The sequence below is a fragment of the Bombus impatiens genome, unplaced genomic scaffold, assembly GCF_000188095.3.
Source record: "Bombus impatiens unplaced genomic scaffold, BIMP_2.2 scf_0197, whole genome shotgun sequence".
NCBI classification, from domain to species: domain Eukaryota; kingdom Metazoa; phylum Arthropoda; class Insecta; order Hymenoptera; family Apidae; genus Bombus; species Bombus impatiens.
In genome coordinates this window covers 1,535,402-1,561,642 of record NT_176616.1, presented here as the reverse complement: position 1 = coordinate 1,561,642, position 26,241 = coordinate 1,535,402, and the positions used below count along the sequence as shown (strand labels likewise).

General features: G+C 34.9%; 3 protein-coding genes, 1 long non-coding RNA gene and 1 other non-coding gene across 11 annotated transcripts in view; 2 read left to right on the top strand and 3 right to left on the bottom strand.

Moving 5' to 3' along the window:
* Nucleotides 1-5,029, top strand: part of LOC100746963 (BTB/POZ domain-containing protein KCTD1) — a 40,651-nt gene extending 35,622 nt beyond the window's left edge. For all 3 annotated transcript variants that reach the window (XM_003487744.4, XM_033319606.1, XM_033319605.1), the window contains 2 exons: nt 1,289-1,494; nt 2,624-5,029. In XM_003487744.4, the coding sequence (XP_003487792.1) occupies nt 1,289-1,494; nt 2,624-3,132 (715 nt within the window). In that variant the 3' untranslated portion in view covers nt 3,133-5,029. The remainder of the gene's footprint in view (nt 1-1,288; nt 1,495-2,623) is intronic.
* Nucleotides 5,030-7,847: 2,818 nt separating this feature from the next.
* On the bottom strand, nt 7,848-17,247 carry LOC100746770 (transcription initiation factor TFIID subunit 4). 3 transcript variants are annotated; one of them, XM_012382927.3, is made up of 10 exons: nt 15,506-17,247; nt 15,057-15,335; nt 13,521-13,637; nt 13,076-13,408; nt 12,175-12,321; nt 11,418-11,677; nt 11,169-11,335; nt 10,948-11,078; nt 10,661-10,843; nt 7,848-10,584 (listed from the first exon to the last, which is right to left on the bottom strand). In XM_012382927.3, the coding sequence occupies exons 1-10, from the start codon at nt 16,487-16,489 to the stop codon at nt 10,306-10,308; spliced, it is 2,880 nt and encodes a 959-aa protein (XP_012238350.1). In that variant the 5' UTR covers nt 16,490-17,247; the 3' UTR covers nt 7,848-10,305. The 3 variants fall into 3 exon arrangements, with proteins under 3 accessions (XP_012238350.1, XP_003487791.1, XP_003487790.1); XM_003487743.4 differs by having other exon boundaries at nt 12,175-12,324; nt 15,506-17,245; XM_003487742.4 differs by having other exon boundaries at nt 12,175-12,324; nt 15,120-15,335; nt 15,506-17,244.
* Nucleotides 17,248-18,453: 1,206 nt separating this feature from the next.
* Nucleotides 18,454-19,688, bottom strand: LOC100742091. 2 transcript variants are annotated; one of them, XR_004461279.1, is made up of 4 exons: nt 19,450-19,688; nt 18,860-19,069; nt 18,648-18,731; nt 18,454-18,545 (listed from the first exon to the last, which is right to left on the bottom strand). It is a non-coding gene; the product is annotated as an uncharacterized LOC100742091 (transcript). The 2 variants fall into 2 exon arrangements; XR_004461278.1 differs by having other exon boundaries at nt 18,677-18,731.
* Nucleotides 19,689-20,938: 1,250 nt separating this feature from the next.
* On the bottom strand, nt 20,939-25,976 carry LOC100741971 (peptidoglycan-recognition protein LC). Of its 2 annotated transcripts, XM_024366043.2 has the most exons (6): nt 25,647-25,976; nt 25,165-25,570; nt 24,922-25,130; nt 23,238-23,820; nt 21,894-22,052; nt 20,939-21,733 (listed from the first exon to the last, which is right to left on the bottom strand). In XM_024366043.2, exons 4-6 carry the CDS (start codon nt 23,809-23,811, stop codon nt 21,216-21,218), a joined length of 1,251 nt encoding a protein of 416 aa, XP_024221811.1. In that variant the 5' UTR covers nt 23,812-23,820; nt 24,922-25,130; nt 25,165-25,570; nt 25,647-25,976; the 3' UTR covers nt 20,939-21,215. The 2 variants fall into 2 exon arrangements, with proteins under 2 accessions (XP_024221811.1, XP_024221810.1); XM_024366042.2 differs by having other exon boundaries at nt 25,165-25,976.
* On the top strand, nt 24,390-25,053 carry LOC117151393. The gene is made up of 2 exons (XR_004461280.1): nt 24,390-24,492; nt 24,611-25,053. It is a non-coding gene; the product is annotated as an uncharacterized LOC117151393 (long non-coding RNA).
* Nucleotides 25,977-26,241: the final 265 nt, after the last annotated feature.

Genomic DNA, 26,241 nt, shown 5'->3' with positions numbered 1-26,241 from the left:
CCTGCCTCGCCTCGACGAGACCTCTTCAATGCGAAAGTATAATTTATATGTCGCCGAGTACGAACAGCAGCGTACCCCCTTCGGTAAAATTGCTCGAGGATTTATCGAGTCAGTCGATCAGCGAGATTTAAAAACGAACAAAACAAAATACCGTAAGCGTGTAACAAGCTTACAAACGACATCGTTTTATTCGAGAAATTAAGGAACATGGCAACTTAGCAAACAGATTTTCGAATCCAGACCGCTCACGTGGGTGTCGAACGAATTTATCTCTTTACATTTAGCCTTCAATTCTTTGGACCATAGTAGGATAAAAAGTAGCCTATCTCTGTCCAGTACTTATGACGTACATGCACAGTGGGATGTTTTTCATCCCACTTTGAAATATTAAGATAATTCAAAGCACAGCGGTTTACAGCGGTTAACTGATTTCGTTTTGTCACAGATATGAATAACACTCGTTTAATAGGTGTACAGGAAAGAACATGTATTAATTCAGCCGGTACGTGTTCATAACTCATTCAGAGTGGTCGTAATTTTAAATAAAATGTCTGTGCAATTATAGTCTTTTTTTGTATTAAAATTCTGTACCCCGAAGAGTTAAGTTACAGGATGGGATAAAATATCGAATGTGCAAACTTTTTAATGAAGTATCATTAGATTAATAAATTATGGACGGATACATATAATGGTTAAAGGCGTCAATGCATCCCGTGCTCTGTAGAATCCAAGAATAGCTTTTAGAATAATGTCAATTGCGAATTTTCTTCCTTTAAAAAATTCTTTAGTGAAAAATCTATTGAAGTAAAGGAAAGTGCTATTACTGATGTTCATATTGTTAATTCTAGCGTGTGGTTCGGTACGCCTAGATACAGTTGGACAGATATTAATTCTGAATTAACAATACAAATTAGCATGAAATACGATATGTGTCTAGATATATACAATTGGACGAATGACTGTAAATTTTTGATCGGTAATGTATGTATTCGGCAAAATCTCACTGTTATAGACCATTGATATGCTTGAAATAAAAAAGATACATTCCATCTGTTTCACACCCTTTTACATAAATAACAAAGTATTTGTGAAACGTTCTTGCAGCAATAATCATTAGTTATGACACATAATACATTATATGTCATCTGTAGAAGACATTTATACCCAGAATATTCATCGCTTAAAGAGTTAATATAAGGAAAAGTTATCTTAAGCACCTTAACCGTAAATTATCGAGGAAAGATACTTTAAAAGCAGAATAAATATTCTTCTAACGTGTATCTTTCAGGTATCCCGAGTCAAGACTAGCAAAATTATTCAACGGCAGCATCCCCATCGTACTGGACTCCCTGAAGCAACATTACTTCATCGACAGGGATGGCGGCATGTTCAGACATATCCTAAATTTCATGAGAAACTCCCGTCTACTAATACCAGACAATTTCGCCGATCTGGATCTGCTTTTAGAAGAAGCACGATACTTCGATATTGCGCGTAAGAGAAACTCTCTCGTCTTATCTTTGATCGTCGTAGTCCTCTGATACGTAGTCCTTTAATTTCCATGCGATTAATTCTTTTCAAACGGTCCTTTCAACGCTCAATTACTCAACGGAGAGGCGTACCGTTAAATACGAACAAGAAGAAAGTATTCAAATTGACGAAAGAGCCGGTATTACTTAATCTCGTATAAAAATCTTTGCGGTTTGGACGGACAACTTCCTTTGGCTTCTGTAAGAAGGAGAAAAGGGGAACAAGAGATCATGGTTCACCAACGATAAATCATGTTATCTGCATGGCAGAATCTCTTCTCAGATCATTTTTCCTGCCATTAACCGCTAATACCAGCAGCGTTAAAAGATCGCATTATAATGCATTAAAACGGGTAATATCTTGATGAACGAGAGCCACGGCGAAAGCACATGGGACTCGTGAAATCCCAACGGCTCACGGTATCGTTCGATCACGATCACGTCTCCTTGTCTCCAGTGTGTGCGATCGAAAAAAAGGTAAACAGAAGCGCAGTAATATATTAATCAATATTCGAGAATTCGGTACAGAGGTAAAGAGAAAGGAGACAATATCTTTTCCGAAGATTCTTGCCCAATCCTACCACATTCAACATTGCACCTTAACGTATTATATCAAGTAGTTAAATAACGAGCGTGTTTGTTTCTGGTAAAACTGGTCTTGATCTTTATTACATTATTTCTTCTTCGAAAATCAGATGAAACGTGTTTCTATTACTGATAGACTGGGGATTTTTTATGTATTTATGGGAAATTTGAAAGTGCAATACGCAAAATATATAACATATATAATATATAAAAAATATATAACATCTAATGGATATATTACATCTAATGGATGAAAAAGATTCTTTATCTGTATCCCATTTTTCAATTATATTCGTAAAAATCTGAATTCGCATAAATATCTGCAGTCTGACTAGCAGTAATTGATAAAAGAAGAAATTGTCTATAAGAGAACAAAAGGAGTTCCGAACAAAAAGAGTTAAAAGACAATCTGCCAAAATAATAAATCGTATTCACGACACATCACTTTAAATATCTATCCACTTATCTTCCAAATTCCGAATGAACTCATCTCTACATTGTTTTTCCAGCTATGTGCAGGCAGCTGGAGCAAATGAAAAAGGAGCGTATAAAAAACGGTTCCACGACGACCACCACGATGTCTTCTTCGTCCCCGAGTCCACCGCCAACCAATCAACTAGGCAACCGTGGCACAGGATGCACAACGCTACCGTGTAACCGAGACTCTGACAAAATCCGCGCCAACGAAGGGAATTGTAACTTCGAGTGCGTGGCCCTTCACGTCAGCCCAGATCTGGGAGAACGAGTTATGCTGTCTGGCGGTCGCGCGTTACTGGACGAGGTGTTTCCGGAAACGACCCAGGCGGTAATCGACGCTCGATCTGGCGTTGCTTGGCACCAACAGGACGCTCGTCACGTTATCAGGTTCCCATTAAATGGTTACTGCAAACTGAACTCCGTGCAGGCCATCACCAGGCTTTTGAACGCGGGATTCCGCGTGGTAGCCAGCAATGGTGGCGGCGTGGAAGGACAACAATTCTCGGAGTACCTATTCGTTCGACAGGCTATCAACACTTGACGGAACACCGCTCATCAGCGGAAGACTAGCTCGAGGACGGTTCGTTGCCTTCAACGCGACCACGATCCCGAGTGAAACTGTCCAGGAGAACTCTTCAAGACTGCGTCACGAACGATGATGATCCGATTGTTCTGGCGGACGGAGCACCTTCGTGTCCGAGATGTTGCGCGAAGATAAGATATCGTAACTGTACGTTGATTCTTCGTTCGAGGGAATACGATGACCGTCGGTGATGGAACAGTTTGTACTTTCTTGTAATATAGCGGTTCCCCATGTTCTTTAGATCGACGAATTTTAATTCATTCTTTTATCCTTATTAAGGACCAACGTTGAGTTAACGCAACATTTATCGAATTCGCTTAGTATGTTACTTTTTTCACCACCAGATTTTGCGTTTAGATTCTACGATTTTATAAAATTTAAAGAAATGTAAGTATTTGTAATGTTATGATAAACTATTATTACTTAGTCCTTAATGAGTTAAATCGACCGATCTTGATTCTGACAATTGGATAGGCAGCCATGTAATCGTAAATTTCATTTCCTTTTGCGATTCTTGTATTCTGTGATATATATCGAGTTTCGGGGATTCCTTTCGTTGATAGATGTTTAATTATATGAACCACTATTGTGGTTCATAGCATTGAAAAATCTATTACCTGGGTAGAAAGAGACAATTATATATGTATAATTAGGTTTTGCAGGGTATGTATATTCTTGATAGAAGGTTTCGATTTTTGTCCAGATTTCCAACTACAGTTACGATAATGAATGACAAATGTAACGAGTATTTACACTTTTGTATCGAATTGATGAAATCGATGTTTAAATTTAATTTAATTACGCGAGGGAAGTCAAACAAGAACAGCCGTTGTATTCTTGGAAATCATTTGGAATAAAATCGAAGTTCATTTACATTGAATTTTATTCGATAATTCCGAACGTTTAATGAATCGAGTGCCTTGAGTTACTACGCGTCTTTACGTTACAGATGTTCGACTCTGCATAACGTTAATGAAATTACGACTGGTGCGGCGTGTAATTTATAATTATAAGAATTACCGTTAAAATCGTTTCAATTCTTTAAGAAAATCGGGCTAAGAAATATAATCTTCGCGGTTGTATATCGTCGAACGGTATCATCACGCACGCTCGTGACCCACTTATGCATATAAGTACGTCGGGTGTGCCGCTTCTTACTTTGCTCTTATTTAATAAGGTGTACCTATATGTATTTAAATGCCATATTAATTAATGTAAATACCGCGAATAAACGTGTATCTATATCGATATATAAATATATATATATATAAAAACTGCCGACATCTAGATGCGGAACATTCGACAACGAAATAATTCGCGTTGATCTCATCGACTCAAGCTGTGTTTCTAATTAAATAAATTAGACAGAAGCGACCTTCTACCACGAGAGAAACGAACGAATAAAATTAACAAAAGGAAAAAAGAAAAGAAAGAAAGTTCTTTGTATCGTTTCTTTTAATTCGAAGCTTCGCTAAAGTCTCGCGAGTTCTGATCCGCTTCACCGACTGTCCCGGTTATTAACGCGTTGAAAGAAGGAGAATAGTTTCTAATCTTCGATAAGACACTTGCTACGATAACTATCGTTTCGATTGATTTAATAAAATGTTTATTACTTGAAACCGTGGAAACGATGGTGCTTTATTTCGCGCGGGTCGCGAATAACTCATCACCCGAGTCACCGTCCCTTTCACCAATCGATGCATTAAATTTTAAAATTCACTAACGAAACGATTACGAGCGAAGCTGGATGTTATTTAAATGTCTGCTTATTTGAGAGATATATCCTCGCGATACGAGAGAGAAAAATTGTAACAGCGGCGAGGAGGACCGCTGGGTTCGGTCAGTTCTCGAGAGGAAAAATAAAATCTGACGGAGAAACCAAGCGGAATAAAACCATTAGTCGGACAATTCAGTTTTCGTAACGCTCCGGTATAAAAATTCGATAGGCTCTAAACTGGTTACGCGATATCTGCTTTCGACTTTTCCACCTGATTGTGAGCAACTCGAGCGTCCCACGCGCTGACCTTTCGCTCTGATGACTTTCAATCGATGCGATGACTTTTGAACGCCGCGGACAATAAAAAACAAAAAAAGAAGATGGCAGTAAAAAATTATTGCGTCGCCGGTTCGCGTTATTATTCGTTTTAGACACGGTGACTGGCCATATCATTTTACGAACCACCCAGCTTCCCAACGATCTAAAAGAAAACCTTCCCTGATAACTAGCGAAGGACAGAGACAATGGTAATAACCAGATTTATAAATCCACCTAACAATAGATCCCTCGTAGCGCTAGACAAAGAGAAAAAGAGGGCAGCGCATGGAGAAAGAACAAGAGGAAGAAGAAACGGAGGTGGAGAAGCAGGAGAGAGCAAAAGAGCTCGGAACAGCGTTGATCACGTAACCGCGGGAATAAGGGATAAAGCGTACAAACGTCATTGCCTCAGGCCCCGTTTCCATGGTTACCGTGAACTCAATATCCGCGATGCCTGGGGGTAGTACAGGCCGCGGGCTGTCATCCCTCGAACCTGCCGAGTAGAGAGCCCAACGCTCTGCTTCGACCCTCTCACCCAACTCTCTCTCATCCTATCTCTTTCTGTTCGCAGTTCTGTTTTCCTCCTTCCTTTATCTTTTCATCTATCCTACCTTATTGTTTCCGTCATTTTCTTTACAATCCCCTCTTTTTTCTACAACTCCTCCCCTTTTCTCTGCTCTGTATTTTCCCCTTCATTTTTCTACGTTCCTCTTTTGTCCTTTCTATAATCCTGTTCCCCTTTTTCCCCAAAACTCCACTTTTTTTTCATCCCTTTCCTCAGTTTCTTCTATATCTTTGTAACTACCACTCCTTTTTCTCTGTCCCTCGATTGCTCTCTCTCTCTCTCTCTCTCTCTCTCTCTCTCTCTCTCTCTCTCTCTCTCTCTCTCTCTCTCTCTCTCTCTCTCTCTCTCTCTCTCTCTCTCTCTCTCTCTCTCTCTCTCTCTCTCTCTCTCTCTCTCTCTCTCTCTCTCTCTCTCTCTCTCTCTCTCTCTCTCTCTCTCTCTCTCTCTCTCTCTCTCTCTCTCTCTCTCTCTCTCTCTCTCTCTCTCTCTCTCTCTCTCTCTCTCTCTCTCTCTCTCTCTCTCTCTCTCTCTCTCTCTCTCTCTCTCTCTCTCTCTCTCTCTCTCTCTCTCTCTCTCTCTCTCTCTCTCTCTCTCTCTCTCTCTCTCTCTCTCTCTCTCTCTCTCTCTCTCTCTCTCTCTCTCTCTCTCTCTCTCTCTCTCTCTCTCTCTCTCTCTCTCTCTCTCTCTCTCTCTCTCTCTCTCTCTCTCTCTCTCTCTCTCTCTCTCTCTCTCTCTCTCTCTCTCTCTCTCTCTCTCTCTCTCTCTCTCTCTCTCTCTCTCTCTCTCTCTCTCTCTCTCTCTCTCTCTCTCTCTCTCTCTCTCTCTCTCTCTCTCTCTCTCTCTCTCTCTCTCTCTCTCTCTCTCTCTCTCTCACCTCTCCTCTTCATGCTACCTATTGCACATTTTACCCCAACGTTCTCCGTCTCTGTCGAGCAACGGCTTGATTATATTCCATTTCTGGATCGCCTCGGGGCCGCCTCAGTCCCAGGTCCTTCAATACACGACACGAGGCGAAGTAGCCTTTGGCGTCAACATGGAAGACGGGCTTGAAATTCGAGAATACGCCGGGACGCAACGCTACCCATTGTCTGCATGAAGGCTGAACGAGCGATATTTTTCACGATATCAATCCTCCGCTAACCACGATAACCGCAATTCCATGAAATCGTGATATGTTTTTAATCTGTCATCCCAAGCTACTTCGGTATATTTTCTTCTGTTTTTTTTACATTTTACTCATTTACTTCCTGTAAGGGTATTCTTTTACTTTCTAATATCTTGTTGTATGATTAGCGTAAATTTTATGTACTTAAATAACGACGATAATTAAAGTACATATATATATATAGTTACGAAGAAGAAATTATGGTCGCGACAACATCAAAGACACGAAGCAAATGTGCAAATGGTCGACCATTTGGCAGTTTCTTTAAATGGAATCTTGTACCGAACATTGCCTGAGATGATAGTCCAGCGATACATAATCACAATCTGATAACTTTTAACACGCTTATATTACATAATTGACTTTCTGCCACATGTGTTTTATTTTACGAACAAAGATAAATATCTTACATAAGTCATTCAATGGTTACTGAAATTTTGCCGATGGATTGTTTAATTGAACTTAAAAAAAACATTTACTACATAAATACATCCATCAAAAAAATGTATCATAAATACAAATGAATATATTAAAACAAAAATGGTACAATAAAAATGATATTTACTCGATTATACTTCCAGTATCTTAATCGTTTAATGTTGTAAATACATTAACAGCCCGAAACTTTATGAACTTATAATTTCACGGAAGCTATACTTACAAGCCGAACTATAACAAGGAAGAACAGAATTTTATTCCTTTTCGAAAAAACTCAACGTACCCCGTATAAAGATCATTTTCCTTTCTTACATGACAAAAAAAAAACAATTAGAAGCCTAAGAATAAAAAATTCGGGCTATTCTTTGGTGAAACTTATTCTTGTGTTTTATTATCTCTCGGTTACGATTTATCCAATTACAATTTGTAAAAATATCATACTGTACCAAAACTGCTATGTACCTTTAGTATTTTTTTTTGTTTCTTTACATTCCTCTATTTATATATTTATATTAATAATTCCACCTAGTGGCAGTTAGGAGAACATTATAATATAACTAACTTCGGAAATTTGCGTTTTTTTTCATCGAGCTCGTAAAAAATGATGCAATCATTCTAAAGAGGAACACGCAGCTAAGTAAAAATTTCTTACACTGTGAAGTGCGCGGCAAAAAGTATGGTACAAGTAATTGTATGTGCGCCTTTTCCGATAAAAGTATATAGCTACTAAAAAACGAATTATTTACATGTTATTACTCGAATAATGTTGCTTCAACGATCTGTTTTGTTTTTTTTTCTTTTTTTTTAATTATAAGCTCTCTCTCTCTCGCTCGCTCGCTCGCTCTCGCAATGAAAAACTTATATCAATTGCTATTATATATATTTATATATAAAAAGGCAATCATTTCTTGGTGCACGCAATAACAAATAGAATTATGTAGCTGAGATCAATATTGCAATCATATATCCTTGCACCCATTACGCTTTAAATAATTTTTTCCTCTTTTCTTTTTCTTTCCTCTTTTGTACTGATCCACCTCATAATTAATCAGCGCTATGGATAGTCAAAGTTAATAGTTCAGTTTAACTTAACATCTTTTACGCAATTCATCAGTCTTGTGCGCGTATTATATTTTAAATCGATATTGAACCGTTGAAGCATAACGTTTCACGTAATTGTAACTGAAATGTTACGTTAGACTCGCTTTTATTCTCCCGTTATTTACACTAGAAGACTCACAGGTGTACGTGCCTTTGCAATATATTTTACTTTTCTTTCTTTTCGAATGCCTATCAGGAAGTGTTATCGTGCATTCCAAAAAATGTGGAAGCACGAAAATCATCGAGCAATTACAGTTAATCCAGATTATCAGGATACTTTAGACTTCTTCTTTTTATTATAATTCCTATTTGTACTCGGATAATCTGAAATAACCATCTCACGCGATTTGCTAAAAAAAAATAAATAGTATACCTCGTATTGTATCATTCTGTAACTCCAAACTACAGCAGTACAATAGAAAAACTTCTATTATTGCCTCAACAAACTTATATCAAATTTATATTACAGCTTATAAAAATCGATGATTTCTGGTATCGGCATCAGTGTATAGTATTTATGTTTATATTTAAGACAAGAATTCACTATCTATGTTCCATACGTAAATCTGCAAAAATGAACATGAATCATTCAAGATTAAAAACCTTTTTATAACGAAGGTTACCATGGAAAATCTAAACTGATATTATACTAAAAATCAAATCTGTACGTAATAAATGATACATGCATATATGCATACATGTATGTATTGATGGTTCTGCATATGAGACATATACAATGATTTCCTTTTTTTATCTTTTTTTAATGTTGCACAAGAATCTATTTCGGACACGTGTAGTGTAAGACGCTCATGTGATGAGCAAGTTAGGAAAGATTGATATCTTTCTAAATATTCTGTTCGATAATAGGCACACGTACATCTGCAGCAAATTCTTTTACATTATAAATCAGGTACACGCTTTTTTTTCAATCGATTATATAAAGCATATTTTTCTCTGAAGATTAGCAAAAACTGTACTAATTCCGAAGAGGAAATATAAATGATTAAATTAACATCAATCGAAGAAATATCCGTAATTCTTACTTTTGTAAATATTTCTTTAATAAAAAACGTAACAGCTAATTCTTTTATAAACACTGAAAATGTAGATTACAACATAATATACTGATAACAATTCCATCTTATTGTGGAGAGTAGCTATATTCTGTTGTACCAACATTGAAATTATCACTATTTAGTATTTTATACGTAAGGTATTGTACAAATTATTCCATACTTTTTGGACAGTGTGCTCACAGTATGTTATTACATTACAGATTGCAAAAATACGATTTATTATGTTAACAAAACACGCACTCTTTATACTGTCGCTACAGTGTCCAAAAGTATAGGTCAAGTGTTACAATATAGTAGGCATATACATAAATGACAATATACACACATTCATTCGGCATACATTCACCATATAACAATACTTATATATGGCCACACAACATCCTTTCCATAAAGAGACTATCCAAGACTGATCATCAGGCATGTGCTTATACACATTGCTCTTTCCAATGATGCAATTTTGTGTTGAAAAATAAAGAACAATCTATTATATTACATTTAAAAAATCTTCAGTCATTTACAAATAGGGAAGCCTATCGACACGGTAGAAATAATCTTATCTTGGATGTATATGGAATCCCGACGTGATTCGTAATGAATTTCATTGTATGTAACTTATGAAACACTGTACAATGCAACGCACACTAACGTCACATGATTCGTCAAGGTCCATTGAGGCCAGCTCACACAAGACCATGTAGATAGAGCGCCAGATATCGGGCGGGTCACTTAAGTTCCTGCCCTTTATAGAACATCACTTCAAGTATGATTTATAGAGCATTGTGCTCCTACACGTTTCTTTTTCTTGTTCAAGAAGGAACAATAAGTCTCTGAAATTCACTTTCTTTAAACGTGGTTTCATTGGCATTTGTCTGTTAATCCCAGTCGCTGAAGCGTTCAAACCAGAATTACTGCCAGGGCTATTGACAGACACCCCTATGTCAAGTCTAGGCTTCTTACGTGGACCGATTGCTCTCAAAGCTGTCAAGTTTGCTTCCCTTTGCCTTAATTCCTCCATTTCTGCACGTTGCATCTATATGAAATTTCAGATGCTAATTAATTCTTCTTACGCTATATTTTTTTCTAAATTTATATATTTGTGAAAGTACCTCTTTAGCTTTTGCCTTTAACTTGGCTTGTTCTGGATCCTCAGTTTTTGCGCGACTTTTTGCCGCACGTAAAAGTATTTCTCTTTCTTGTTCTTCATGTCTTCTACGTTCCACTTTATCCAAATCTTCTAAAAATTTTAATTGTGCCCTAACATCCTGTGTTACTTCGTAACGTGGGTCCACCTGTAACCATTATACATTATTTATGCTAGAAATACTCAATTTGATTAACAATTATGATATAAAATTGAATCCTCATTCAATTTATTATAATCTGTGAACTTCACCTTTATCAAATCAGCTCTATGTTCTGCTATCACTGCTAATTTTTCTACTAAATTTTTTAACCTTTCTTGTACAGCATGAGATATTAACGCCGCAACTTCTTGATTAGGTTCTTCTAATCCATAACTGGAAACTAAAGAATAAGTTTATATCATATCTGTGTCACATATGTTATATATACTATGTCGCGTATTCACATCGAACAATTGACAGAGGTAACTACCGATTTGTTTTATTCTTTGCTGTAATGGTGTCATATGTAAGAATACTTCATCTTTACAGGATCTGATTTGTGTTCCAACAAATTCTGTAGAACCAAGAATCCTTTGCGATTCTTCGGCGAGATTAACACCACCCATAGCTGCGACATCATTGATATCGTCATCTCCCCTATTTAACCAAAATAAGCGTATATATATAATGAATAAACATTACAAAACAATATGACAAACAACAAAATATCGTTGCTTACGTGTATCCTGCAGACGAAAATGTCTTTTTTTCTTTTTCTTTAGTAACTGGCTTTGGAACAAAAGAAGGCACTATGGCTTTATTAACAGTAGTGGCTGTGTTGACTGTTTTGCCTTGCGTTATGGTTGGAACTGTTTTAACAACAGTTGTAATAGGTGGTTTTTGAATTGTAGGCACAGTAGGTCGTATCCCAGTTATCGCCGCCGTTGATTTCACAGTATATGGTGCAGGACTACGAACTGCTGTTGTGACAGGTCGTATCTAAAACAATAAGTACTTTATAATTTACTTCAATCTAATATTGAGGAATCTAATCTAATTTTAACATATAAATGGCCAGTTGAGTTTTTCGGATCGTACCTACACAGACAGCGGACGACATTTGGATACAAATACATGAAAATATAATTTTTATATATTGCTTGTTTTGAATATATATATATGGTTTATATTTATATAATATAGTTTTGAATATATATTTATTTTAGAATCTATTTTTTCGTCATCCTCTAAATGTGTAATGATATCCAACTAGTCATTTACATAAGTCTAAAAAAAAGACAACAAATAAAAAGATATTTTATAAAAATGGATAATCGTAAGCAAGTAGTACACCAATCATTAACAACCAAGAATCAGAGCATTAATTTGTCTCTATTATGGAAATTAAATTACATAGCTTATATATACAGCAATATATTTACAATTCAAATAATATATTCTAATGTAACAAAATTAAACCTCTTCTTATATCTTACCAGCCTTTGTTGAACTGGCTGAGCAGGTCGTGGGACTGTAGTTGTAGCTGCAGGTAGTGGAGCCATTACTCTTACTTGTGTAGTTGGAGTAACTGCAGTTACAGGAATTGTTGCAGCTGTCACAGCAACAGTTGGTCTAAGCTGATTCTGCTACATTATATTATAAAATACATTAATATTAAGCAAATAGTATAACCAAATTGAGAATTGCTATCAATTACTTTCAATAACAAATTCATCAATATACTGTACATAATAATACACTAATCTATTGATAGATACATCAGAAAATTATTTTTGAGATTATACTAATTATACTCTTTGGTTTCTTCTACTTTTCAGTTCAACTTTGTCTGATAAAATTTTAATATCTCTTTTTTACATTTGAACAAAATTTTTAAACATAAAACTACTTTCCAAGTTTAATTTATAAATAACCTGCCATAAAAAGACTTTGGATGTTAAAGATCATCTTTTATCGCCTTTTTTTTCAGAAACTGCAAAATACATGTCTTGTACAAATCTCAACAACAATCTCTCTCAGTGATACGACTTAAAACTCTGAAATATCAACATAGATCAGTGCTGTCCATGAAGGAATCTTACGCGATTTTTTATTCGTCTTCACACGTTATCGCTATAAAAGGAAGAAAGTTTAGAAAGATATCAACAAGTCTGACATATGATTTTCTTCTTTTCTTATTTGAGTCTAAAAGCAGAAGGCAATATACGAGAATGGGAAGAATCCACTTTATTCGCAAGTAGTACTTATACAGCACTGATATACACATATAAATGTAGACACAAGATAACATTATATGTAAACTATGTGTTTATAATCTGTACACACTATTCATGAACAATTTCTACGAACTGTTTGTAAATTTATACGAGACTTTACCTGTGTTACTACAGGAGTGGTAGATGTTACGGGAAAAACAACATTGGCTGGAGGGGGTTTTATTCCCTCTATGACCAATTCTTTTGTAACAAGAGATTGACGTAAAAGTGGCAAACTTTTCTTGAGAAATCCAATCAGACATGGTTGTGGTGATGCATTTAATAATCGTTCAAGCCTATCACAGAACTCTTCAGGTTCAACTTTAGTATCAATTAACTCTTGTATTAAAGTCCGAACATTTCGCTCCACCGCTTTAGGTTCTCGACTAGACAACTCTAACAAGTTTGCTAAAAATTTACGGCACTTTTCTTTGGTATTATCTGTAGTTGGACGCTATAATTAAAAAAAGACAGCGTAACCAACTTAATATACTATAAGCAAAATTATTGTTACATTTAACAACTAATATACACATTTCTTTTTAGTAATTGCATGTAATACATACTGGTGTAGATGTCTGAACTGTTTGAACAGTAGTAACAGGTGGAGTAGGAGTACTTGAAGCAGCAGCAGTTACTGTTGATGGAGTTGTAGTTGCTGTTGTAATAGTTGCAGCCACAGTCTGTACAAATAAACGGATACTATAAGATTTTCTATATTTAAAATTAAACAAAGAAAATAAACTTTTATTTGATAATTCTACGTTTAAAAAATTAATAAATATATACACTTTTCTTTAAATGATATTTATGAATTTGTAACTTCTGTAAAATTCTATATGAATTACAAAACTGCAATGTCATTCAAAAGTATTTAGAAGCATTTTGCAGCATTGCTAAAAATAAAATATAAACAGCAAATTTATGATATGAATAATAATTTTATATATAGAACATGCTTTTATATTTAAGTTTATAAAAATGTTCGTAGCACATTTTCCTTTTTCTATTTCTACAATTATAATCTACATATGTCCTCTATATGCATGCTGAACTTCTGATTCTTCAAACACAAAATCTACATTTTTATGATTTTCTCAATTATTTTTATTATTTTAAGAAATCAGATGTCAATAGATACATATATTGTGATTTGATACAATAAGTTTAATGGTATTATGTATTAAAGACGCACTTGTACCTTGTACAGACTCGTAATTTGTTTTACTATATTATTCTTTAATTGCTTTTTATTAAGCTGTACATAATATACTTGATTTTATTTTACATACATAAGTACTGTACATGTTTGTAGAAGAAATATTTTATAAGGAACTAATAAATGCATCAACTTAATAAAATATAATTTTTTATATATGAAATTCTAGCAGAAAATTAATACATGAAGAATCAAGAATGTTAACTTCATATTTATCTTTTTCAACTAATAATATAATAATAATAATTTTTAAATTACCTTGAATATAAATTACTATGATTTGGAAATAATTTCTAAAGTTGTGTAAATATGAATTTCATTTCAATGAAAATAAAAAATTTATATAAATATGAAGAAAGTGTCATTGTTCTATTATAAATAATTGCAATAAATATATAAATGTCTTTACTTTCCAAAATTTCAAAAATGAGTTACTCTATGATACCCTTAACCAATATAACATGCAATATCTATACGAATGATAATAGCATTGAATTTAATAAAATAATTGCATATTTAAAAAATGTAGAAAGTCTGTCTACAATAAAGAGGCATCCCAGCAAATAAGCCAATACAAAAATAAAACTTTCTGTATACTACATAAAACTTCTGTTTTATGACAATTGGATATTTTTATAAATCCTTAAATCAATAATATAATATGTAGATATAAATTCTTTCTTTGCATATATCAAAGTGATATTTGTACACCTAATTATATTTTAAAGAAAACTTCATATGATTGAAATAACACAAAGATAGAATGAAAGAATATAAACATAATACATAGCCTTACCAATAACACCATTCCAACTAATGGCACAAACTAAAAATCTACTACTGCACTACATCGAGTCTTGTAAGAGGTATAAGAGTGCGTCACCTGAATAGATTTTCTTAACGTGGCGAGTGGTGGGCCAGTGAACTGTGTGTTCAGCCTACTTACAGCCGGCACTGAGGCTAAGCGATAGGTAGTGCCCGGAGATGGTGCAGCAACCACTGCATTTCCTGCTATACTATTTGGTGTAACTGTAGTACCACCAGGTGTACCTGCTGTTGGAGCTGGCCCTACCCTTAGTAATTGAAACTGTCCAGTTTCTGTTTTTAATAGTATATGACCCTGAGTTCCAGGTTGAAGACCATGTAATGTTTGCAATGTTATCTAAAAAAAATTTTTTTTTATTTTAAAACAATTAAAACAGTAAGGACATTAACGCACACATAATAGAAGCCAAAATTTATAAAAAAATATTTTTCGATACAATATCACAGATTATTCTTGATAATAAAATAATAAAATCAAAATTGGTTTATAAACTACAAATATCTTACCCCTGGACCTCCAGGTCTTGTTCCAAGCATGTGTGGACCAATCACTACTCTAGATGCAACTTGCTTGCCTGCTTGTTGTCCTGTCACCGGTGTGGCAGGACGCATTGCATTAACATTAAGAATTTGCACATTGCTAGGTACTATCGTAGATGTAACTCCAGCTTTACCCTGTAGTGCTGTGCTGACTGTGCCAGCCACAGAAACAGGAACAGACATTGGAACAGAAACCATGCCACTTTGTGCTACACTAGTCTTTATCACCAAAGCTGTACCTGTCGGCTTATTTACACTAGCAACTGTTTGACTGCCTGTTTCACTGACAGAACCAACATTAGAAACATTTGATGCTGTCTGTAACACTGCCGGTGAAGTTATTCCCAAAGTACCATTGGCCAATTGTCCAACAGTTTGTGCAGGAAAAGAAAGTTTGTTATTTGCATTAGCTACCCCTGTGGTTGCAATTACTTGACCAACAGTAGGATAAATTATTTTGACAGGTTCATGTGTTTTGGTAAGGCTTGGTATATTTGTCGTTTGATTGCTGGTCACTTGGTTTGTAGTAGCTTGATTGATATAAGCAGCAGGGGGGACTGCTGACTGTGTATGCTGTTGCTGCTGTTGCTGCTGTTGTGTAGTAACCTGTGGCGCCACTGTGTTTGAGGTAACCACGTTTACAGGGAGAAGAGTACTCGTGGTAATAGACTTCGTGACTTCTTGATTCATCAGACTATTTACTGTAGTAGCACCGCCACCGTTTGAAACCCCATGTTTCTGTGGTTGTACCGCGGTGATGGTGCCCCCGTTGGAAATACCACTGTTCACCTGATGATTCTGCTGGCTGACTGATGCAGAACTTACTTGGTGACCAGATACAGCTGGCGTAGATGTTACCAGTTGTGTTTCAAGGGAGCCCACTATCGCGTTCACTGCAGATTCATCGACGTCCGTGCTCAGAGCTTCCTCCAGAAACTTAGCTGACGCCATTTTCTTCCAAGCTCCAACTGTAAACTGATCTACGCATGCGCCTGTCGCAAATTGTTCCCATGGTGCATTGCCCCCCCCACCATGGCTGAAAATTATACGCGGCCTTTCTTCTGTTTACTTTCCACCAATCTCAAATTCATCGATGTTTCTCACCATTGTGAAAAATTCTATCAATCTTTTCCTAACTCAGCCACGAATTACCATGTTCTTTACTTCTTCTACATCGGAAAAGCAATTATCGCCATATTACATGCAACGTCGATCATTTATGTTATGGCTGTCAATACACGGCATGCAAACACGTCACCCGCCAAAATGGCTATCTTCGAAACTATAAAATAGTACACGGCTCGCATTTTTAACAACATTATATTGATATATAAATCGAAAAATTATAAACATGTATAAAAATTTTCAATCCCTGAGAGCTCTGTACATTTACTTCCTTTAAGGATGCTGTTACTGTTAGTAACAGTTGCCTTAAACAATATGTGTTCCATAATCAATCATTTCATAAGCATCTATATCCTTTTCGCGTTCCGCAAACTTTCTCAATTAAAACACATCAAAATTGTAAATAAGACTGAACGATTTGCGCTGAAGACGATTCTAACGCCCTCTGACAATGAAGAATTAAAATTTAATTGCTACCTCAATTTTTGGCGGTACAATCTATCTTGTATTATTTAATGTAGCAATGAATTGTAGAATAAATCCCTCCAAAAAGTTAGTATTTGGAACAGAGAACTTGATATGATTATTTCTTTTATACCTTTTTACGCAATTCCCTGTTCTCACAGTATGTATTGTAAATTATTTATAATTTTCTGTAATACATCTGCAATAATCTGCATAAAAAATTATGCGGATATAACCATTAACAGCGAAAAATATGACATTTCTTAAATATCTTATCCTAATCCTAAGAAAAGATCCTTATAACACCTTTATAGTTTCATACTTTATTTAACATTTTATCAGATATATCTAAATATCTGCAGATTAATTTACAATAAATTTATATAAAATGTCATAGTCCAAATATTATCAATAAGGTAACGTACGTACTAAATTGCTACATGAAGACATAAATACAAACAGAATTTAATTGTTCGAAATTTGTACAAATGTACATCTGTATTTCGGACGATAAGAATATATAATTGAATACATTTGAAATATCACTGATACATCGTATTGTACAAAAAGAAAGATTTCTTTATGGCGATGGTGACCAATGGGGCCAAGTTTGGATGACACTATATAATGCATCTCCCGGACTTGAAGTCCGAAAGACTTGTCGGTGTCCTAATAATTTATAATCCGGCGCAATTTTACCATTTTCAATGCCCAATTCGATAAATCGTTGCGCAGCATACAGTTGACTTTTAGGTGGTATTACGGTGTTGAACGTTCTGATAAAAGAAATACCTATGCTAATATTATTGAATCCAAAGGAATGAACGCCCATAAAATCTCAACTGCGACCAACGTATACGTATCCATCGCCACCAACAAGAAAGTTATAAGCGATATCCGACCATTGTTTAGATTCTATGTGAAATGTTTGTATATATCGAACGTGATATGCACATTCTGCTTCTGTTCTACAAATTTCAGTTGCCGTATGACTAATAATCACGTATGGTACTGGAAGTTTCATCTTTGTTAAAGCTGTCGTAGGTGGCTGAGCACCCCATTCATTTTGTTGAATGAAACGAACATTTTTTACTTTATCTGTAATTTAACCAATATAATTTAGTTACAAACAACTCGTTGACAAGCAACAAATATATTAATTCTTCAGACATTTCCAATTATCGTTAAACTACTAATTGATTGACAAGTATAACAAAAATTAACGAAATATAATGATTAAGAAAGTTATGAATATTACCTCCGAGCCCAGAATCTGGAATTTGCGGAAAATCTACAGATGTTGTAGTACTAGAATTACGCGCGAGGTATTTATTCGTAATGAGAATGATAATTCCAGGAAGGCAAGATACTAAAACCAAAATTGCTGCGCATCCAACGCCCCACAACCATTTTTTTACTAAAATAACATAAAAGTATTATTAGACGAAAAAATCATTACATTACTAATATTATTACTAATATATTTATACAGATAATTTTGATAATATTTAGTTTATACGTTTTAATCCTTCCTTAAAAATTTCTTACATCTGTCATCAGCGTTTTTGTTTTAATTTCATAGCACTCATTGATCTTGTTCAACCTATGTCAGAATAAACATATTTTTAAATAAAATGAAAATATAAAAATGCAAATACCGTGCGAATTAAAAATTGCATATTATATATATTAACATCAATTAAGATTATGTCTAGTATAAGCTGCACATACCTTTTTATTCTGGCATAATAAGAAGTACGCACCTTTGATTTTTTCATTATTTTGTTAGCGTAATGACAGAAACGATACGGTTTTAAACCCAAAGTACAATGATAGAACTAGATCGAAGTACTTATATACTGTGTAGAAAAAAATATGGTCTGCGAAATCGTTCGTAGCTGTCTGCAAATTCTTGGAATTCCCCCGTGTTTTATCAATTTCCTAACGCAGATTTTAAAATATCATTATTTTCTGTCGTTTGTATCATACCCATTTAATAACTGTGCAATGATAAAATTGCATAATTAACCGCTTGGCCTACACGCTATCTGCCCATCGCGCGAGCCATAATAAGCAAGAAGTTCGGTCGCGCGCCGTGCCATTCATCTGTTTAGCCGTGTGCCCGAACTGGCGCAAGATGTATACCTCTTATGACATGTATATTTAGGGGCTACAAAGGGAATTGTGAAATAATAAACAACGTTTGAGGACAAATAGTGTTTTTGGATTCGTGGTTTTCGCTTATGGCACAAATCCCGTGCCACGAGTCTCGCTCGTGATTATAGGCCAAGGGATTAACAACAAGAGATCTACGCATTTACTTACTTTCCACCAATCTCAAATTCATCGATGTTTCTCACCATTGTGAAAAATTCTATCAATCTTTTCCTAACTCAGCCACGAATTACCATGTTCTTTACTTCTTCTACATCGGAAAAGCAATTATCGCCATATTACATGCAACGTCGATCATTTATGTTATGGCTGTCAATACACGGCATGCAAACACGTCACCCGCCAAAATGGCTATCTTCGAAACTATAAAATAGTATACGGCTCGCATTTTTAACAACATCGAAGTACTTATATACTGTGTAGAAAAAAATATGGTCTGCGAAATCGTTCGTAGCTGTCTGCAAATTCTTGGAATTCCCCCGTGTTTTATCAATTTCCTAACGCAGATTTTAAAATATCATTATTTTCTGTCGTTTGTATCATACCCATTTAATAACTGTGCAATGATAAAATTGCATAATTAACCGCTTGGCCTACACGCTATCTGCCCATCGCGCGAGCCATAATAAGCAAGAAGTTCGGTCGCGCGCCGTGCCATTCATCTGTTTAGCCGTGTGCCCGAACTGGCGCAAGATGTATACCTCTTATGACATGTATATTTAGGGGCTACAAAGGGAATTGTGAAATAATAAACAACGTTTGAGGACAAATAGTGTTTTTGGATTCGTGGTTTTCGCTTATGGCACAAATCCCGTGCCACGAGTCTCGCTCGTGATTATAGGCCAAGGGATTAACAACAAGAGATCTACGCATTTACTTACTTTCCACCAATCTCAAATTCATCGATGTTTCTCACCATTGTGAAAAATTCTATCAATCTTTTCCTAACTCAGCCACGAATTACCATGTTCTTTACTTCTTCTACATCGGAAAAGCAATTATCGCCATATTACATGCAACGTCGATCATTTATGTTATGGCTGTCAATACACGGCATGCAAACACGTCACCCGCCAAAATGGCTATCTTCGAAACTATAAAATAGTATACGGCTCGCATTTTTAACAACATCTACTTCCTTTAAGGATGCTGTTACTGTTAGTAACAGTTGCCTTAAACAATATGTGTTCCATAATCAATCATTTCATAAGCATCTATATCCTTTTCGCGTTCCGCAAACTTTCTCAATTAAAACACATCAAAATTGTAAATAAGACTGAACGATTTGCGCTGAAGACGATTCTAACGCCCTCTGACAATGAAGAATTAAAATTTAATTGCTACCTCAATTTTTGGCGGTACAATCTATCTTGTATTATTTAATGTAGCAATGAATTGTAGAATAAATCCCTCCAAAAAGTTAGTATTTGGAACAGAGAACTTGATATGATTATTTCTTTTATACCTTTTTACGCAATTCCCTGTTCTCACAGTATGTATTGTAAATTATTTATAATTTTCTGTAATACATCTGCAATAATCTGCATAAAAAATTATGCGGATATAACCATTAACAGCGAAAAATATGACATTTCTTAAATATCTTATCCTAATCCTAAGAAAAGATCCTTATAACACCTTTATAGTTTCATACTTTATTTAACATTTTATCAGATATATCTAAATATCTGCAGATTAATTTACAATAAATTTATATAAAATGTCATAGTCCAAATATTATCAATAAGGTAACGTACGTACTAAATTGCTACATGAAGACATAAATACAAACAGAATTTAATTGTTCGAAATTTGTACAAATGTACATCTGTATTTCGGACGATAAGAATATATAATTGAATACATTTGAAATATCACTGATACATCGTATTGTACAAAAAGAAAGATTTCTTTATGGCGATGGTGACCAATGGGGCCAAGTTTGGATGACACTGTATAATGCATCTCCTGGACTTAAAGTCCGAGAGACTTGTCGGTGTCCTAATAATTTATAATCCGGCGCAATTTTACCATTTTCAATACCCAATTCGATAAGTCGTTGCGCAGCATACAGTTGACTTTTAGGTGGTATTACGGTGTTGAACGTTCCGATAAAAGAAATACCTATGCTAATATTATTGAATCCAAAGGAATGAGCGCCCATAAAATCCCAACTGCGACCAACGTATACGTATCCATCGCCACCAACAAGAAAATTATAAGCGATATCCGACCATTGTCTAGATTCTATGTGAAATGTTTGTATATAACGAACGTGAAATGTACATCCCGCTTGTGTTCTACAAAATTCAGTTACCGTATGACTAATAATCACGTACGGTACCGGAAGTTTCATCTTTGTTAAATCTGTCGTAGGTGGTTGAGCACCCCATTCATTTCGTTCAATGAAACGAACATTTTTTACTTTATCTGTAATTTAACCAATATAATTTAGTTACAAACAACTCGTTGACAAGCAACAAATATATTAATTCTTCAGACATTTCCAATTATCGTTAAACTACTAATTGATTGACAAGTATAACAAAAATTAACGAAATATAATGATTAAGAAAGTTATGAATATTACCTCCGAGTCCAGAATCTGGAATTTGCGGAAAACCAACAGATGTTGTAGTAGTAGAATTGCGCGTGAGGTATACATTCGCAATGACAACGACAATTATAAGAAGCAAAGCTAGTAAACACAAAAATGCTGCGCATCGCCAGGTCCACACCCATTTTGTTACTAAAATAACATAAAAGTATTATTAGACGAAAAAAATCATTACATTACTAATATTATTACTAATATATTTATACAGATAATTTTAATAATATTTAGTTTATACGTTTTAATCTTTTCTTAAAAATTTCTTACATCTGTCACCAGCGTTTTTTGTTCTAATTTCATAGCACTCATTGTTCTTGTTCAATCTATGTCAGAATAAACATATTTTTAAATAAAATCAAAATATAAAAATACAAATACCGTGCGGATTAAAAATTGCATATTATATATATTAACATCATTTAAGATTGTATCTATTATAAGCTGCACATACCTTTTTATTCTGACATAAAAACAAATACACGACTTTGATTTATTCATTATTTTGTTAGCGTAATGACGGGAACGATAGGATTTTAAACCCGAAGTACAGTGATAGAACTAGATCGAAGTACCTATATACTGTGAAGAAAAAAATATGGTCTGCGAAATCGTTCGTAGCTGTCTCTGCTAATTCTTGGAATTCCCCCGTATTTTATCAATTTCCTAACGCAGATTTTAAAATATCATTATTTCCTGTCGTTTGTATCATTTCCATTTAATAACTGTGCAATGATAAAATTGCATCGTTAACGACAAGAGGTCTACGCATTTACGATAAAAGAAATTTTATTTACGCATAAAAAATTAATCAATCCAACATTTGTAGAGAAAATATTTGAAAAGTGTTTAGTATGAGATAAAATACAATAGACAACACCTTTTATTTTGGTATCATTCAGTTATATTTAAAATAAGACTATTTCAAATAGTCAACTATCTATAAATAGTTTCCAGAAAATAAAGACAATCACGGTATCAGGCACGATGCAAACGAGCGACTTTCATCCGCGCAATATTGCGGCGATCATATGTCTGTCTCCGTTGTTCTTAGTTAAGGAAATAAAGAAAGAAATATGATTGCAACAATATCGCGCAGACAAAAGTGGCTCGTCTGCATTTAGGCTCAGTGCATTCAAAATTAATCCATCGAAAAAAATGGAGAAGATTTAGATTCCATAGCTAGCCAATGAAACTTATATGTAGCTAAACCTAATGGATCCTATGTCTGTTACGATCGTGTTTACAGATTTCCATAAAAACATCCACAGAAACCTAAACACGCACAGTACCTATCGAGGGCAGACTACTAAAAAAAATTACCGTTACGGAGATCAGGATTTTGTGATAAGATCGCAGTCGAAGCTCCTTTGGTAGTCGACAAATCGGAGGTATTTGCATTCGATGCTTGAACATTATCGCTCTTCGTATTGGGTTCCTGTATCGAAGTCGGGTTCGTGTAAACGAACTGCTTTATTGTTACTGGACCTTTATAGAAGGTTTTGTTACCAAGATGCACGTTACTCGAATTCTTCACGCGTACATCACCAAAATTCGAGACATCTGCATTTGGAAGCACCACATTGCCATCGACTGTGGTCACTTCTTGATGTTGCTTAAACACCGCCGGCACGGGTAAGTCTGGTACCCAATCTCCTTCATCGATATCCGTTTCATCATCCTCACTGTCATCTTCTATGTTACTGCACTGCGTAGAGGAACCGGCAAGACTGCCATTTCCGGTGACGCTAACCACAGTATCAACAGAAGAATGCACTATCTCACCTCCACAGTTTTCGTTATCGCGATTTTCAATGGAGGCGTTGCTTATTTGATTTGAATCTTTTAGATATTGGTTTTCGTCCGTTTGTCGATGCTGTTGCACCAATGTCACCATACCAACACACTGCAGAAAGAAAGAGTCCGTTTAACACGTTACAAAATTTGTATGCTCACGAAAAAATTTAATTACTTATCATACATTTTAATTACGTTATTGTACACTATGAATGTAAGTAGTTTAAATATGCAAATGAAACTATTTTCTTAATGAGGTATCTTCAACCAAGTAGTATAGCATGAATGGAGAACATGTACGATAGATGATAAGTTCATACAATGTGATTAATGAAGAATTTAAGTTTGAAAATGAAATAAGAATAATAAAAGAGATTAGCGATAAAGATACGCAGGTAATAGAATTTAATAATTCACGTTTACGCTGAGATTTGATTCAGTCTTATATTTCGACCAATATATCTCAGTAACAATAAATACGCTAAGTTGCATATAATCATATACATACATTCTGACCGATCTATACTTGTGAATTCCAGAACATTAGACATATCATTTGACAAACAATACGTATATGCTATAAATGATTGGATAATCCTTTCATAAAATCTTTTGTAGGATATTATATCCTTTGTTTTCCTAACACATTTCTATTCCTAAGACATTCCGAGCAAACATTATCGTTAATCACTTGTAGAATGGATACATATTTAGAAAGTTACTAATCTATGATCAATTCACATAATGGCCTACAATTTAGATCATCAAAGTAATTTTTGAGGTACCGAATGGCTTGAAATATTTATATTTACATTTGCTCCATTCTTTTCCATTTATTGAACAAATTTAATAACAAAACGAACAAATTATGTTATTATTCTAATTTTTTAATTTTTCAGTTAGTTATGACTAGCTAGTAATGACTTATCGTAATATGTATTTGGAGTGGTGTTAATCGCACTAATAGGGCGAAGATCAATGTATACTATAAAATTTACGCAATCATAAAATACTAAACATGACAAAGCTAAAGAATCGGAAGATGTCGAAGGGAAAACACTTACAAGGAAAATTGTAATAAGAAAGATACAGAAGATGACAAGAAGTTTGATAATAACAATAATAATTATGCAGAAAGTTAACAATGACGAAGAACGATTAGAGTAATTTTAGTTTCAAGTGAGTATCGAGTGAATCATAATGGAATTACCTCGCACAGATCATCGTTTCCATCGACCACAGTCACTTTGTCTGCGCCTCTAATTATTATTATCAGCTTCTAACATGGCGTCTTTATAGTTGAATTTTCATCGACGCTGCTCGAGAGGAAGATATCGATGAACGGAACTCTCAAAAATTGTACGGTTTCCAAATACTTTGTGCATGCCACTCACTGTACATTTACACATGCGATACATACATACATATATATATATATATATATATATATATTTATATATAAAATTGATATAATTATGAAAACACGTTCATAAAGTAAATGTTAATCTTATAATGATTCTGTACTGTCGGACACTATTACCGGTGATACCACGCGCCTCCGAAGGTCGCAGCTGGAACTTCGACACAGATAAACTCGTGTTTTCACACCCCGTAAAAATGTATGGCACATAAAAAAAATTAGACGTAATCCGACGCGTCGCGGATATTCGTAAACGATTCGACTAATATTAACATCCTATCGCTTCGTTCACTGTCTTCGCTTCGTCTCACGTCGTTTCACAACTCTACGTCACTGCTTTGTGACGTTCAACGAGTTTCACGAAGGACGTGACAGTCGTTAGCACACACGGTTGGAGAAGGAAGTATTCGATACGTCACTGGCGTACATTAAAATGAAGCTAAAGGAAGATTTAAAAAGAAGCTGGTGAAATGTTCACGCCCAATTCATTATTATCAGTTAAGCAGCACTTTTACCATTTCACGAATCTCTTTACGATAAGACACGAGGTCTCAATCAATGAAAACTAAAGCGAGCTGATTAAATAGGATTGTCCAGCGTCGGTATTATCTATCCGTGATTTGTCGTCATGACGAACTGTCGATGATTTGTCGACCAAACCGCAAAATTGTTTGCAATCTCTCTCTCCGTCTTTTTTTTTGTCGTATACAACTGGAAATTCTAGTCTTACATCTCGTTGAATTGTAAGTCACTGAAATCCAGAGTTCAACCGTGCAACTTGCTGCTAGCAATATTTATTTTTGTAAAGTTAGATACGATATGATAATAGCAATGAACTTATCCCACTGTGTTTTCCCATCTCACATTTTGTTTGCATGATAATGATGCTTGAAATCAGAGTAGTATAGATTATTACATACCTACTTTTAGATTGTACTTGTTTATTTTTTTATGAATTAACACGCGAGTTTATTTTATAATATTACACGCAACCTATTATAATCATTTCCTACTTAACTTTTATGTTACTTCTTATTTGACACTTAAGTCTCGTGTTATCTAAGTGGTTAACGCTCCGATTATACATGTATACATATGTAGCATAGCAGT